The sequence below is a fragment of the Schistocerca americana genome, chromosome 11 (assembly GCF_021461395.2).
Source record: "Schistocerca americana isolate TAMUIC-IGC-003095 chromosome 11, iqSchAmer2.1, whole genome shotgun sequence".
Classification (NCBI taxonomy): Eukaryota; Metazoa; Arthropoda; class Insecta; order Orthoptera; family Acrididae; genus Schistocerca; species Schistocerca americana.
The window spans coordinates 191,826,615-191,841,315 of record NC_060129.1 but is presented as its reverse complement, the minus strand read 5'-3'; the positions used below and the strand labels follow the sequence as shown (position 1 = coordinate 191,841,315).

Below are 14,701 nucleotides of genomic sequence, written 5' to 3'. Positions count from 1 at the left end.
TAGATCATATAACTAATGAGGAGGTATTGAATAGAATTGGGGAGGAGTTTGTGGCACAACTTGACGAGAAGGGACTGGTTGGTAGGACATGTTCTGAGGCATCAAGGGATCACAAATTTAGCATTGGAGGGCAGTGTGGAGGGTAAAAATCATAGAGGGAGACCAAGAGATGAATACAGTAAGCAGATTCAGAAGGATGTAGGTTGCAGTAGGTACTGGGAGATGAAGAAACTTGCACAGGATAGGGTAGCATGGAGAGCTGCATCAAACCAGTCTCAGGACTGAAGACCACAACAACAACAACAACAACAACAACATGCACGAGACATTGCTTTTCCCAAGCTTTTCGGAAGAGTTTGACATGGATGCATCAACAGTGGGGCACACCCTGAGGCAACATGTTTCAAGCAAATCTGGGCTATTTGACTACATTCAATCACAGCCAGTGGGCTGTACACAGTCTATTTTGCCACATTAAGAATCAATCTGTTTGTTTTCTTTTGGATACTGTTATGTCTGGTGGGTGCATCAAAATAAGGAAGTAGTCACTTGAGTGTAAATAGTCAATCTCCTGGCACAGAGTAGTGTGGTGGTAAGTGAGGATAGAGGAGTTATCAAAAAGATGTCAACCTCCTAGCATTGCTAAAGTGCTCTGCCCCATGTCCAGCTGATGTTGAGATTCTGTCAAGAAGAGGTCATCAACAGTCTAGACTGAAAGTGCAGGTCCCACAACACATTTTGTGCATTTAAATTCCCCGCATACAGCTTAGAAATGGGAGAGGCAGCTACGGAATAAATTTAGGAGTGCCTGATTGTAAAGGGGCACTGAGAGCGAACAGACACGAGGCACTGGGATATTACAACCACTTCTGGGAAGTTAAGTGGTGAGGGAAAGAGAAGAGAAGAGGTACTGGGATATTACAACCACTCCTGGGATGTTAGTGGTGAAACAAAGAGGAGAGAAAAGGCACAGAAGGATCATCTCTTTTAGGCCTCTGCTTATGAAAATATGGAGTCTATAGCCCCTTAACACAAAGATACCACATTCTTAATACAAGCACAAAGATCCACACTCCAAGCACAGTTTGGACCCAGTTTTGCTCTCTGTAAAATGGGTACATTGTTAGCGAAGAGAATCATTTTAATTTCTCTCTGAGATTTCTGAGTTGATACAGCAATGGTTGAGAAGTTGTTTTGAGACTTCCTGGCTTCCTGGGACTGATTTTGGTAACTGCACCATCTGTGCTTCTATAATCATCTGATTTGACTCCTGGCTTTATTAGAGCATGGTAAGAGAGATCTTCAGTCTTTTGTTTGTCACTATTGTCTGTGGGTTCTTTTTCAAAGGGAACTGTAGGGATTTTATTAGTTGGTGCACAATGTCAAATTGTTCTCAAACTGCTTAGAGAGATAAACCTGTTGTGACATACACGGCAAGCACAAAAGAACTTTACACTTTCAAAAATTCATACAAATAATAAAGGAGAACTTAGCTTCAAACCTTAACCAGTTAATAGAGTATCTTTGGAACATTTTTTTAAAAATAATTGGGAGCAATTATTTTATTGCAGACTGCCACTCACAGAGAGTGCTTGCATAAAAAATAGCAACTAAACCACAAAAAAAGTGAGTGTTTCACCAGATTAGCAAAACGGAAGTCAATAACTACTTTTAACAAGAATTTCATGCACACTTCCACCAGGAGTCACCCAGCAGAGTCTCCATTTAAACCTGGTAAAAACAGTTTGAGGAGAAAGGCTGCTGGTCCGCTGATTGGCCCTAATCTTGAAACAGAATGTTGACAGCATTCAAATGAATCACAATGAAATTGATGCAGTGAGTAAGTTGTATGCTTTAGGTGCCAGAGCAACCATTTCCAAAAGCCTGCTAAACACTTGTGCATGAAACTGTACAGATTGCCATTGGTGTAGACCCTCACTTCAGGAGATTATGCTGCATTATCTGACTTCTGAACAGAGATATTGGAAAGAATGTATAATGACAATACATCAAAGAAGCTAATTTTTAGTGAATGTGCAACTTTCATGCTACTGGTAGCACAATGTTGATTCCTGGGGAACACAAAACCATAATTACTCCAGTCAACAAACGACATTCACTCAAGATCAATATGTAGTGTGTAATTGTGATAAAATTCATGGATTCTCCTATTTTTGTGGAGAAAACTGTCACAGGTATTTGGTACCTTGATATGTTTTCTTTGTGGCTTCTGCTTCAATTGGAAGGTGACTCCAACAACTTCATCTTGCAACAAAATGGTGCAGCACTTCACTTCCACTTGACTGTACAGGAACACCTAAACACACATCTGCGAGCCATCGGCTGTGCAAGTGCTGATGAGATTGTATAGTACAGATGGTCATCATGATCACCATATTTAATCCCTTGATATTTTTTTATGGGGTCATGTGAAAGAAAGTGTTTGTCCTTCCACTGCCATAATCCTTGCGATAGCTACAGAAGTGAATTGCACTATGAAGTCCCTGTAAAATTAAAAAAAGAAAAGGGGGAGGGGGGGGGGGGGAATCTTCCAGAGATATCTCATTAGCAGAATAATGTTTAAAGTGAATAAGTTATCTTGTTTTGTTTGTATAAAATTTAGAAAAAAAAAAGAACGTAAAGTTCTTTCCTGCACGCCTTGCACATTTGCCTGAAACCGTTTTGATGACTTGAAGAAGACTAACAGTACAATTATACACTGATGATCCAAAACATGACGACCAACTTCTTAATAGCATGTTGGTCCACCAATGAAACACAAAATGGTAAAAACATTGTGTAACAGATTTCTCTAATGGTGATAAGTTTCTCAAGCATTCTGGCATTAAAAGTCTACACACAGATCACGCAATTCCCATAAATTATGGGCTTTGTAGGTGCGAAGCTGGTACTCAACAGTGTCCCAGCTGTATTTCATATTTTTTATATCAAGCAAATTTGGTGGACAAGACATCAGTGTGAGTTTACTATGATACTCCTCAAATCATTGTATCACAATCCTGGCCTTGTGATATGGACAGTTATCCCGCTAGAATATGCTATCACCACAAAGGAAGGTGTGAAACTTCGAGGGATGCATGTGGTTTGCTACAATGTCCATGTACTTGACATTGCTTTTGACTACTGTCACTAGATTCTGTGCAAGCATAGGTATATACTTCCACCACAGCGTAACACTTCCCCCATCAGCCTCTGTCCAGGGTGCTGTGCACCATTCTGGGCATCCATTTGTCTAGATAATGGCATATCTGGACACTACTTTCAACCTGCAATGACAAGAAACATGATTCATTTACCTGAGCAACACAGTTCCCTTGTTTGGCATTCAATCATGATGATCCAATGCCCACTGTGATCATAATTGAAAATGTTATTGGATAAACATGGGAACAACACAGAGGATTTCTGCTCAGACCACCACGTTCAACAATGTGTGCTGAATGGTTTGCTCTAAAACACTTGTCGCTGCATCAGCAATGTTTTCTGTCTTCAGATCTGCTACAGATCACAGCCTATCCTGCTTCACAGTGCGTGTGAGCCTGCAAACCTCCACACTGTGTAATGTCAAAAAGTTTGTCACCTACTAATGGTTACATCATCCTTCATCTACATCTACATCTACATTTATACTCCGCAAGCCACCCAACGGTGTGTGGCGGAGGGCACTTTACGTGCCACAGTCATTACCTCCCTTTCCTGTTCCAGTCGCGTATGGTTCGCGGGAAGAACGACTGTCTGAAAGCCTCAGTGCGCGCTCTAATCTCTCTAATTTTACATTCGTGATCTCCTCGGGAGGTATAAGTAGGGGGAAGCAATATATTCGATACCTCATCCAGAAACGCACCCTCTCGAAACCTGGCGAGCAAGCTACACCGCGATGCAGAGCGCCTCTCTTGCAGAGTCTGCCACTCGAGTTTGCTAAACATCTCCGTAACGCTATCACGCTTACCAAATAACCTTGTGACGAAACGCGCCGCTCTTCTTTGGATCTTCTCTGTCTCCTCTTTCAACCCGACCTGGTACGGATCCCACACTGATGACCAATACTCAAGTATAGGTCGAACGAGTGTTTTGTAAGCCACCTCCTTTGTTGATGGACTACATTTTCTAAGGACTCTCCCAATGAGTCTCAACCTGGTACCCGCCTTACCAACAATTAATTTTATATGATCATTCCACTTCAAATCGTTCCGCACACATACTCCCAGATATTTTACAGAAGTAACTGCTACCAGTGTTTGTTCCGCTATCATATAATCATACAATAAAGGATCCTTCTTTCTATGTATTCGCAATACATTACATTTGTCTAAATTAAGGGTCAGTTGCCACTCCCTGCACCAAGTGCCTATCCGCTGCAGATCTTCCTGCATTTCGCTACAATTTTCTAATGCTGCAACTTCTCTGTATACTACAGCATCATCCGCGAAAAGCCGCATGGAACTTCCGACACTATCTACTAGGTCATTTATATATATTGTGAAAAGCAATGGTCCCATAACACTCCCCTGTGGCACGCCAGAGTTTGCTTTAACGTCTGTAGACGTCTCTCCATTGATAACAACATGCTGTGTTCTGTTTGCTAAAAACTCTTCAATCCAGCCACACAGCTGGTCTGATATTCTGTAGGCTCTTACTTTGTTGATCAGGCGACAGTGCGGAACTGTATCGAACGCCTTCCGGAAGTCAAGAAAAATAGCATCTACCTGGGAGCTTGTATCTAATATTTTCTGGGTCTCATGAACAAATAAAGCGAGTTGGGTCTCACACGATCGCTGTTTCCGGAATCCATGTTGATTCCTACATAGTAGATTCTGGGTTTCCCAAAACGAAATGATACTCGAGCAAAAAACATGTTCTAAAATTCTACAACAGATCGACCTCAGAGATATAGGTCTATAGTTTTGCACATCTGCTCGACGACCCTTCTTGAAGACTGGGACTACCTGTGCTCTTTTCCAATCATTTGGAACCCTCCGTTCCTCTAGATACTTGCGGTACACGGCTGTTAGAAGGGGGGGCAAGTTCTTTCGCGTACTCTGTGTAGAATCGAATTGGTATCCCGTCAGGTCCAGTGGACTTTCCTCTGTTGAGTGATTCCAGTTGCTTTTCTATTCCTTGGACACTTATTTCGATGTCAGCCATTTTTTCATTTGTGCGAGGATTTAGAGAAGGAACTGCAGTGCGGCCTTCCTCTGTGAAACAGCTTTGGAAAAAGGTGTTTAGTATTTCAGCTTTACGCGTGTCATCCTCTGTTTCAATGCCATCATCATCCCGGAGTGTCTGGATATGCTGTTTCGAGCCACTTACTGATATAACGTAAGACCAGAACTTCCTAGTATTTTCTGTCAAGTCGGTACATAGAATTTTACTTTCGAATTCACTGAACGCTTCACGCATAGCCCTCCTTACGCTAACTTTCACATCGTTTAGGTTCTGTTTGTCTGAGAGGTTTTGGCTGCGTTTAAACTTGGAGTGAAGCTCTCTTTGCTTTCGCAGTAGTTTCCTAACTTTGTTGTTGTACCACGGTGGGTTTTTCCCGTCCCTCACAGTTTTACTCGGCACATACCTGTCTAAAACGCATTTTACAATTGCCTTGAATTTTTTCCATAAACACTCAACATTGTCAGTGTCGGAACAGAAATTTTCGTTTTGACCTGTTAGGTAGTCTGAAATCTGCCTTCTATTACTCTTGCTAAACAGATAAACCTTCCTCCCTTTTTTATATTCCTATTAACTTCCATATTCAGGGATGCTGCAACGGCCTTATGATCACTGATACCCTGTTCTGCACTCAAAGAGTCGAAAAGTTCGGGTCTGTTTGTTATCAGTAGGTCCAAGATGTTATCTCCACGAGTCGGTTCCCTGTTTAATTGCTCGAGGTAATTTTCGAACAGTGCACTCAGTATAATGTCACTCGATGCTCTGTCCCTACCACCCATCCTCAACATCTGAGTGTCCCAGTCTATATCTGGTAAACTGAAATCTCCACCTAAGACTATAACATGCTGAGAAAATTTATGTGAAATGTATTCCAAATTTTCTCTCAGTTGTTCTGCCACTAATGCTGCTGAGTTGGGAGGTCAGTAAAAGGAGCCAATTATTAACCTAGCTCGGTTGTTGAGTGTAACCTCCACCCATAATAATTCACAGGAACTATCCACTTCTACTTCACTACAGGATAAACTACTGCTAACAGCGACGAACACTCCACCACCGGTTGCATGCAATCTATCCTTTCTAAACACCCTCTGTACCTTTGTAAAAATTTCGGCAGAATTTATCTCTGGCTTAAGCCAGCTTTCTGTACCTATAACGATTTCAGCTTTGGTGCTTTCTATCAGCGCTTGAAGTTCTGGTACTTTACCAACGCAGCTTCGACAGTTGACAACTACAATACCGATTGCTGCTTGGTCCCCGCATGTCCTGACTTTGCCCCGCACCCGTTGAGGCTGTTGCCCTTTCTGTACTTGCGCAAGGCCATCTAACCTAAAAAACCGCCCAGCCCACGCCACACAACCCCTGCTACCCGTGTAGCCGCTTGTTGCGTGTAGTGGACTCCTGACCTATCCAGCGGAACCCGAAACCCCGCCACCCTATGGCGCAAGTCGAGGAATCTGCAGCCCACACGGTCGCAGAACCGTACTTTCCATAGATGTTCACAACAGCAGCATGTGAACAGCCAACTAAGCTTTACCATACATGAGATGCACATTCCCAGGCACTGGGCCATAACAATCTACCCACTGTCGAAGTCAGTTATGCGAGTAGATCTCCCCATTTGGGAGTTGTATCAGCACTACATGATTTTCCTTTACTTACGCTCAGCTTATATACTTTTTTTACCACATCATGTGCCCACAACACGACCAGGCACCATTCAGTCAAGCAGTGTGTAGTGGCCATAATGTTTTGGTTCACCAACGTGAGTCCGCATTGGTATGTGCACTCACAGGTAAGAATATTAATGGTGGCTCCAGCTTGTGAAGTCTGTATAGAAGAAACCATTTTCAAGGACACTGATTCAGGTTCTGATGCAAACAATTATAGCAATATGTTATGGTTATTACCAAGAAATGCAGAACTACTACACGTCAGAATATGATGTTCATCAACACTAGTCTCCTGGATCTTCTTTTCCTCCATAAAAGTTGCATAGTCTCAATTGCCAAATGTTCACAGTGTTCATGTCAAATGTTGATGCTGAACATGCAGTTAAATCTCCACATGATAGCTGGTGTAGTCCGAGCAGATTGCATGCCTTTTGAAAGCTGTGTGATATTCTCGTTAGTGTTAATGTTTGGAACAATGCATTAGGTTTGGATGTATGACTTTAAGGCAAAGTTAATAAACTGTCCTCATGTTCAGGTAATGACAAAGCAAATGAAAGTTAATATAAACCTTGCAGTCTTCCCAAACTCATAATTTGTTCTTTTCATAATTTTCTTCACATTTGTCACTTCTACCCATTGTAGTGGGACGCAAAATTGAAGCGTCACCCAACCACCAGTGTCAGCCGAGTTTGCAGGTGAATATAAGTTTAATTTAGTGTTTTGTTTATGTATTTTGTAATATTTGTAATGTTTGTGAATTATCTACAGTTTTGTATTTATTTTTATGTTTCATGTACAGAGAGAGTGGTGCAACGAACGGAGACAGCATCTTCACTGCCGGGGCCAGAGAGAAAATTGTTGGTCACTATATGTCGCGGGTCGACAGCCAAAGAGCAACAGAAGATCCTGAAACCGAATTGTTGCGTCGTGCTTCTAAAAACTGAAAAAATAAGAATTTGTAATGTTTCTACAACAATAACGTCATAGAAAGTTTAATCATGTTGTAAATGTTCAGTCCTATCTTGTCAAGGCTCATGTTCACGTCTATATGTAGTATATATGAAGATAATAAACTAGTGTATACTACAAAAGTTTAAATACGTGTTCTGGAATTTATTTATGAAGAATTATATCAAGGAAGGAGTATTACTGATTTATTTGACAAGATTATTAATTTTTGACAATGTTCATCGTGAGTTTGAGTCTTAAAAGTTTATTCAATGAGGTTTTAATATACCAGATAACTTGCATTAATATAATTTCTGAGAAGAAACAAACGACATCTAAATTGAAAAAATTTTGCGGAAACCAATTGGACTGAGTGACTTAATTCTGTGCATACAACTCAAATGATGATGTGTTAATTACAGTTTCGTTCAAGAACCATTCAGAGACAACTTTAAAAAGAATTTAAATAATTTTGAAGTGTTTTGTAACTGACGTAGGTGATCAAGTCTGCACATGGTCATATGTCAAAAGAAAATCATTTCTACAAAACTTACACTACACCATTACCAGCCTCCTTTAAGTCCTTCAAGGCTGCAATAATTAAATAACTTCAAAAAACAACATCATTGCTAGAATGGAGGGTGGAAGTTAGATCTGCTTTGATAATTCTCTATGCAGTCCAACATCACAAGTTTTGATGGGAAATATCTGTTTTCACAAACTGGACTCACATTCGAGAGGATGACTGTTCAATCCCATGTCCAGCCATCCTGATTTAGGTTTTTGCCTGATTCCCCTAAGTGGCTCCAGGCAAATGCTGGGATGGTTCCTTTGAAAGGGCACGGCCGACTTCCTTCCCCCTCCTTCCCTAATCCAATGAGACCGATGACCGCGCTGTTTGGTCTCTTCCCACAAACCCCCCCCCCTCCCCCCCCATCTGACTATCCACAAAAAGCATCCCATTTTTCTGTAGTTTAACAAACTGGATAGTTCCTGCTACTCATGACAGGGCTTTATGTAAAACACTGACACCTCCTAAAGTGATCCTTCCTCTCTTCACAATGTGAAACACATTCTAAGGAAGAGTGACGAGTCTTGCTACTATCAGGCAGTCTGTATTTGGCAGAGGTTCACAATGGGTTATCTGAAGCACTCTTCTTTTAGTGAGTGCTCTTAGCTTTATGGACTGAGGATCAGCTTGTATTAAAGACCTGCTATGCCAATAGTGAACTGGCTCTGCCCTGCTTACGTAAGCAAGTTTCACACAACTGCGATGGCCAAGGTGCCACAGAGGTTGCCCACAGGTTCATTTCAACAGCCACCCAGCCCATCACCATGCTGAAGTAAGTAGGGCAGAGCCAGTTTGGTATTGCCCTAGCAGGTCTTTAATACAAGCTGATCCTCAGTCCATAAAGCTAAGAGCACTCATTAAAAGAAGAGTGCTTCAGATAACCCACTGTGAACAGACTGCCTGATAGTAGCAAGACAGAAGTCTGAACCGTTTCAGATCTTAAAAGCAAATCTCCACTCCTGAGAAACACGATGTTCCACAGCTCTGTATGGTTGCCACTAAGGCAATGCCAAAGCTTACATTTAGGCCCATCTCACACAGAGTAAGATTTGCTGTATGTTTACTTGCTGGCTCACACAGTGGCTCCTTATCAGGCTCCATCATCTGCTAGGTGGGCACCATACATTATCTGTGCACTTGTCCATTATAGCTCAGGAACTATTTTCCTTGTAAACTTCCCTGAATGCTATTTGTGCTGACCAATCAGAAACCCTGTTTGGCATCTAACATCACAGACTACAAGGTGTGAACTCTCAAAGAAACCAGTCAACACTCGAGAGGAGATGGAAAGTCATGCACCTATCAGATGATCTACAATCTCTCTCAAACTATTTTAGAGACACTAATACGTAAAAAACTGATTCTTGCATATCTCGTAACTTCGTTCATTAGCTTCTTGATGAACTGCTTATCTTTTCATTAAATAGTCATCGATGTGTGAGTCGTTCAGATTAAGCAAACTCCTGCAAGAAATTTGGAAAGTTTTCAATGGAAATAAGGGTCACTATGAATTTACATTTGGTGTATGATAGGCCACATATTGTTGCGCATGAAATGTAGCTAACATATTGAATTAGCCTCTAGACTTTGAAAGATATCACTATCACTAATCCTGAAAAAAGTGCTCTATTGTGATCGTGTGCACCAGTAAAAAAACCAGATTGAAATGTTCATGACATCCCTCATCACTCATACATGGTTACAGATGTCTAAACAAGATTTTGGCAAATGATATAGCATGTAAAGAGGACAGTATTTTGCCATATGATTAATATTTCTATCAAAACATTCAAGCAGATTTTTTCAAAGAACTAATGTAATTTTTAAGTGTCATCGATAGTTGGTTAAACACGAATTGCTGTTGCAACAATATAAATGAAGAAATTATATGTTTGGTTTTATATTGAGAATGCTTTTTTCATAAGGTATTGACCTTTCTTGTCCTTAGTTGTTAATTTAATACTACACTGTTTCAAGTTACTGGTAAAGTTTCAACTGCATATGAATATTAGTGAGATAAATGTTTGTCAAGTCTGCTGTGTTATGGCAAAAGAAGCAGATTTTGACATACCAACAAGAAAAGTTATGTTTTACTCAAAACTAAGCAATAGTAACATTTCTCTGGATAAAAAAAAGAGTGAGAAGCCTGGGGTAAATAAATAGCTACTTCTGTTAAAATTCTGACATAATACCCCAATGTATTTTCAATAGTGACTGATTAGTACTGAATCTGATTTAAAGATATTATTTCTGTGTCTCAGTTATTTGAGAAATATGAAAACAATTAATATATTATCACTTTTAGTTCCAATCCCTGTAAATATTCTCAAGATTGGTGATAGTTGTTCCAGCATAATGGAAAGCACCGGCATGAAGATGAAGAATGCAAGAGCAGACAAGGCTGTGAGATGACATCAGACAATAGCCCGCTGACTAGGACCACACCACGACATGAGCACCCTCTATATGAAGAGAGTACAAGTGCCGTTCCTGCCAGCCTCAGGGGGAGTAGAAGACTGACACTAGTAGAAACCACACCTGAGGAGAGAGCATCTATGATAGCCATTATCAGTGATCCACAAACTGTGTGACAAACTTGCATGAACATTGTATATAGCAAAGGAATACTGACTGTTTGCACGTTGCCCATCGCTTGTGACGCTCTTGTACCAAACTTAAGTACTGTCAATCTACTTTAGTGTAATAAGACCCATTAATGTGACTTGCTTGAATTGTTGTATAGCTATCTGAGAAAGCACAATCCTTTAGGCACTCTAAGTGTCAAGTGGGCTGGACCCCACAATAGTGATATCCTTTGATGTTTAAAGACTAATTGAATGTCAGCCACACTTCACACTTCATATGCAACATGCACCAAAAGCAAATTCATTGTGACCACTATTTGCATTTAAAAACTTCCAAATTTCTTCCAGTAGTTTATTTAATCTTTAAGTATCGAATAACTATGATTATTTAAAGAAATGACAGGAAGTTCATCATGAAGCTGACAAATGAAGCTATGAGATCTATGAGAACGAAATTTCTTTCAGCAAATAATTTCTTTACAATTGTCTGAGAAAGACTGCAGATTGGCCCATTTGTTCACCTTGCCATTCATCCAGTCAGTGAGCCTGCTCATGTCTCTGCTAAATCTTACACCATGTGAAAGCCTGGACATGCGAGTTAGCTGTGTGCAATCCTTGCAAGTGAACAGTAAATCACACCACCTAGCAAATTTACAGAAAACCTTATCCCATGTAAGATGGGCTTTATGGAAGACTAACGATTCTCACCAGTACACTGCACTGCTTGGAAATGCCAAGTTGTCAGAACCTTATCCTGCTGAGAGTGTGTGATTTACCTAGCATGCTTTCCACTTTAAACTATATTGGAGGCATGTGGAGCTTATCACATACGGAGATACAGTAAAAATAAACCTCCAACTTCTACAAGAATCTTGATACATATGTGAAAACTTACTTTAGTGTCAGTTATATTAACTCCTAAATCTAGTTCTGGATCCTCTTTGACGCAGCCACTGAACACTGAGACTACTACTGGACCTTCGAGAACCTGGAAAATGGAAAGTAGTGTTAATTGTAGCTATAAACAAATAGTGTTAGAGGCTGAATTTAAAGTAAGCGTGGGCAGGAGATACTTCTCATAGAGAAAAATTCAAAGCATGATTTAGGCATTATTATGGGAAAATTCTGTATCTTCATTGGTGAGCAGCCTATTTCTTCATCCAAAATGTTTCCGAACATTTACACTATGCTCACATAGAACAAGAAAGCTTGTGGAGACAAGAAGTCTAGAGTGTTTAATTATCTCATTACATAAATTTTCCAGATTTGAATCATCCATGTGTAATAAATGCAACAAATCCTATCACATTTTGGAAACATGTTACAGAATGTGAAAAAAATGATGCAAGGTCATGTGACAGTCTAAAACAATCTGATGCCACATTAGAACAAAGATTACTGAAGCTAATGAGCCACATTGGTTACACCTTGTGTGACAACTTATAAAAACTATGCAAATATGCCATTTCAGGCCTCAGTTACATTAAAAAATTATTTTGGTACACCCTGAAAATATGAAATTTTAGAAATGGATACCATGGTTGAATGTGCTACCATAACCTTACGTGCAATGGTGTAGAGCAGGAATATAAATTATCCACAGATATTTTAATCAATAAATGTCTGTATGCTTGTCTGTTGGACATGAAAAATATTTGAAATTACCTGAAAGGTGTGATTGCAAACAAGTTATAAACACAAATGTTTATCTTTTTTGTGATGTTTGTAGACATAAGATATTTATGTGGCAGCTTATTGCTGTCAAAACCTGATGTTTGTTCAATAGTTGAAAGTAGGTTGAAGCAGAATATTAGCTTAAAGAAAAGACAGGTCGGGATCAAACCAGAATACAAAAAGAAGAATTCTGCTTATAGGCAGCAGTCATGGGAGGGGTGTGGGCCAGCAGCTTCAGGACAAATTAGGTGCAGGGTACCAGGTCACAAGTTTTGTGAAACCAAGTGCTAGCCTTGGCCAGGAGATAGAAAACTTAGGTCAGCTATGCAGGGACCTTGAGAAGGAAGATCAGATAATTATAGTTGAGGGAGCAGGAAACAGCCTGGCTATGAATCCAAGATGCAGTATTAGGAGTGACCTGGATAAAATAGGAGCACAAACTGAGTACACAAATGTCGGGTTTGTGGAGGTCTTTCAGCACCATCATCAGCCCTGGGTAAACACTGCTGTAAGGCATGTTAACACTGAGCTGAACAGGATGCTCCAGACACCAGCAAAATCTCACATAAGTGTTGTTCCAGTAAATGCTATTGGTAGGTGTGGATACACTACACATGGCCCGCACCTGAATAGGATGGGGAAACGTAAGTTAGCTTCTCTATTAGCAGAAACTGCAAGGGGGTCCACAGTCACACAAGGGGTGATCCCTGTGGTTAATGGGTCCAGGCAGAAAGGTTTTTTAGGTTGATGCCAAAATCCAGATAGATGACAATCAAGATAAACAGAATAAAAGAAACTGCACGTACAGTTAATAGGGGTAAAGCTGAGGGCAGTATCAACATACTTCACCAAAATATGAGGGGAATAAAAAATAAAGTAGATGAGCTATTAGTGTGTTTAGATGATCTCCAAAATAGAATGAGATTGATATACTCTGTCTGTCTGAACACCATGCAACTGTGGGCATGGACAGTGTCAGTGTAAGTGGGTATAATTTAGCATCTTACACAAGTAGATCTAGGATGTATAACGGAGGAGTTGCCATTTTCATAAAACAAAGGTATACATGCAAAACTGTAGAAGTAAGCAAATTTTGTATTGATTAGCACTTTGAGGTTTGTGCATGTGAACTTCAACTAGATAATGTAGTATTGATATTAGCAACAGTGTATAGGTCCCCATTAGGAGACTGGGAGCTGTTCATAAAAAAGTTTGACTCCCTATTATGCTGTCTGTCAGACAAAAAGAAGAAGTTATTAATCTGTGGTGATTTCAATGTAAATTTCCTAAGTAATTCTGATAGGAAAAGTTAACTAGAAGTGTTATTAACAACATATAACTTAGAATCAGTGATCAATTCCCCCACACGTATAGCTCAGGACAGCAGCACAGTAATAGATAATGTATTTATACAGAAAGAGGATGTAAAACAAACACGTACTTTGCCTGTGGTAAATGGATTGTCAGACTATGATGCACAACTGATTAACTTACAAAACCTAACACGGTGTATAGTTCAGAAACCATTAAGTAAAAGTTTCAGGTCGCTCAACCCGGTATCTATACAGCACTTCAGAGAAAGCTTAAGAAATGTTAATTGGGGACATGTATATAATGAGCCAAATGCTACTGATAAGTGCAACATACCTCTTGATAAATTTATATCCCTCTTTTAACACTGTTTCCCAAAGAAAATTACTAATTGTAACACCACACACTTTTCAAAGAAACTTTGGTTTAGTACAGGTATTAAAGTGTCTTCAGAATGAAAAAGAAACCCGTATGAGACAACAAGAACTAGTAAAGATCCAGAAGTAGTTTCACACTGTAAAAATTATTATAACATTATAAAAGTTGTAAGAAAATCAAGAAATATGTATGTTAGAGAAGAAATTAACAACTCTGGCAAAAAATAAAATCAATATGGAATGTTGTTAGAAGGGAGACAGGAAAAGTAATCACTAGGGTAGGTTGTATTATTGTTAAAGAGAACGAGAGCATCCTAACCAACAGTACACAAGTAGCTAATATATTTAACAACCATTTCTTAAGTGTATGAGAAAAAATTG

At 39.8% G+C, this 14,701-nt stretch overlaps 1 protein-coding gene across 4 annotated transcripts in view; it reads right to left on the bottom strand.

The window, feature by feature from the left end:
- LOC124553713 overlaps window positions 1–14,701 on the bottom strand; it is a 194,263-nt gene that overhangs the window by 16,717 nt on the left and 162,845 nt on the right. For all 4 annotated transcript variants that reach the window (XM_047127610.1, XM_047127611.1, XM_047127613.1 and 1 more), the window contains one exon: window positions 11,854–11,946. In XM_047127610.1, coding sequence (XP_046983566.1) covers window positions 11,854–11,946 — 93 coding nt within the window. The remainder of the gene's footprint in view (window positions 1–11,853; window positions 11,947–14,701) is intronic.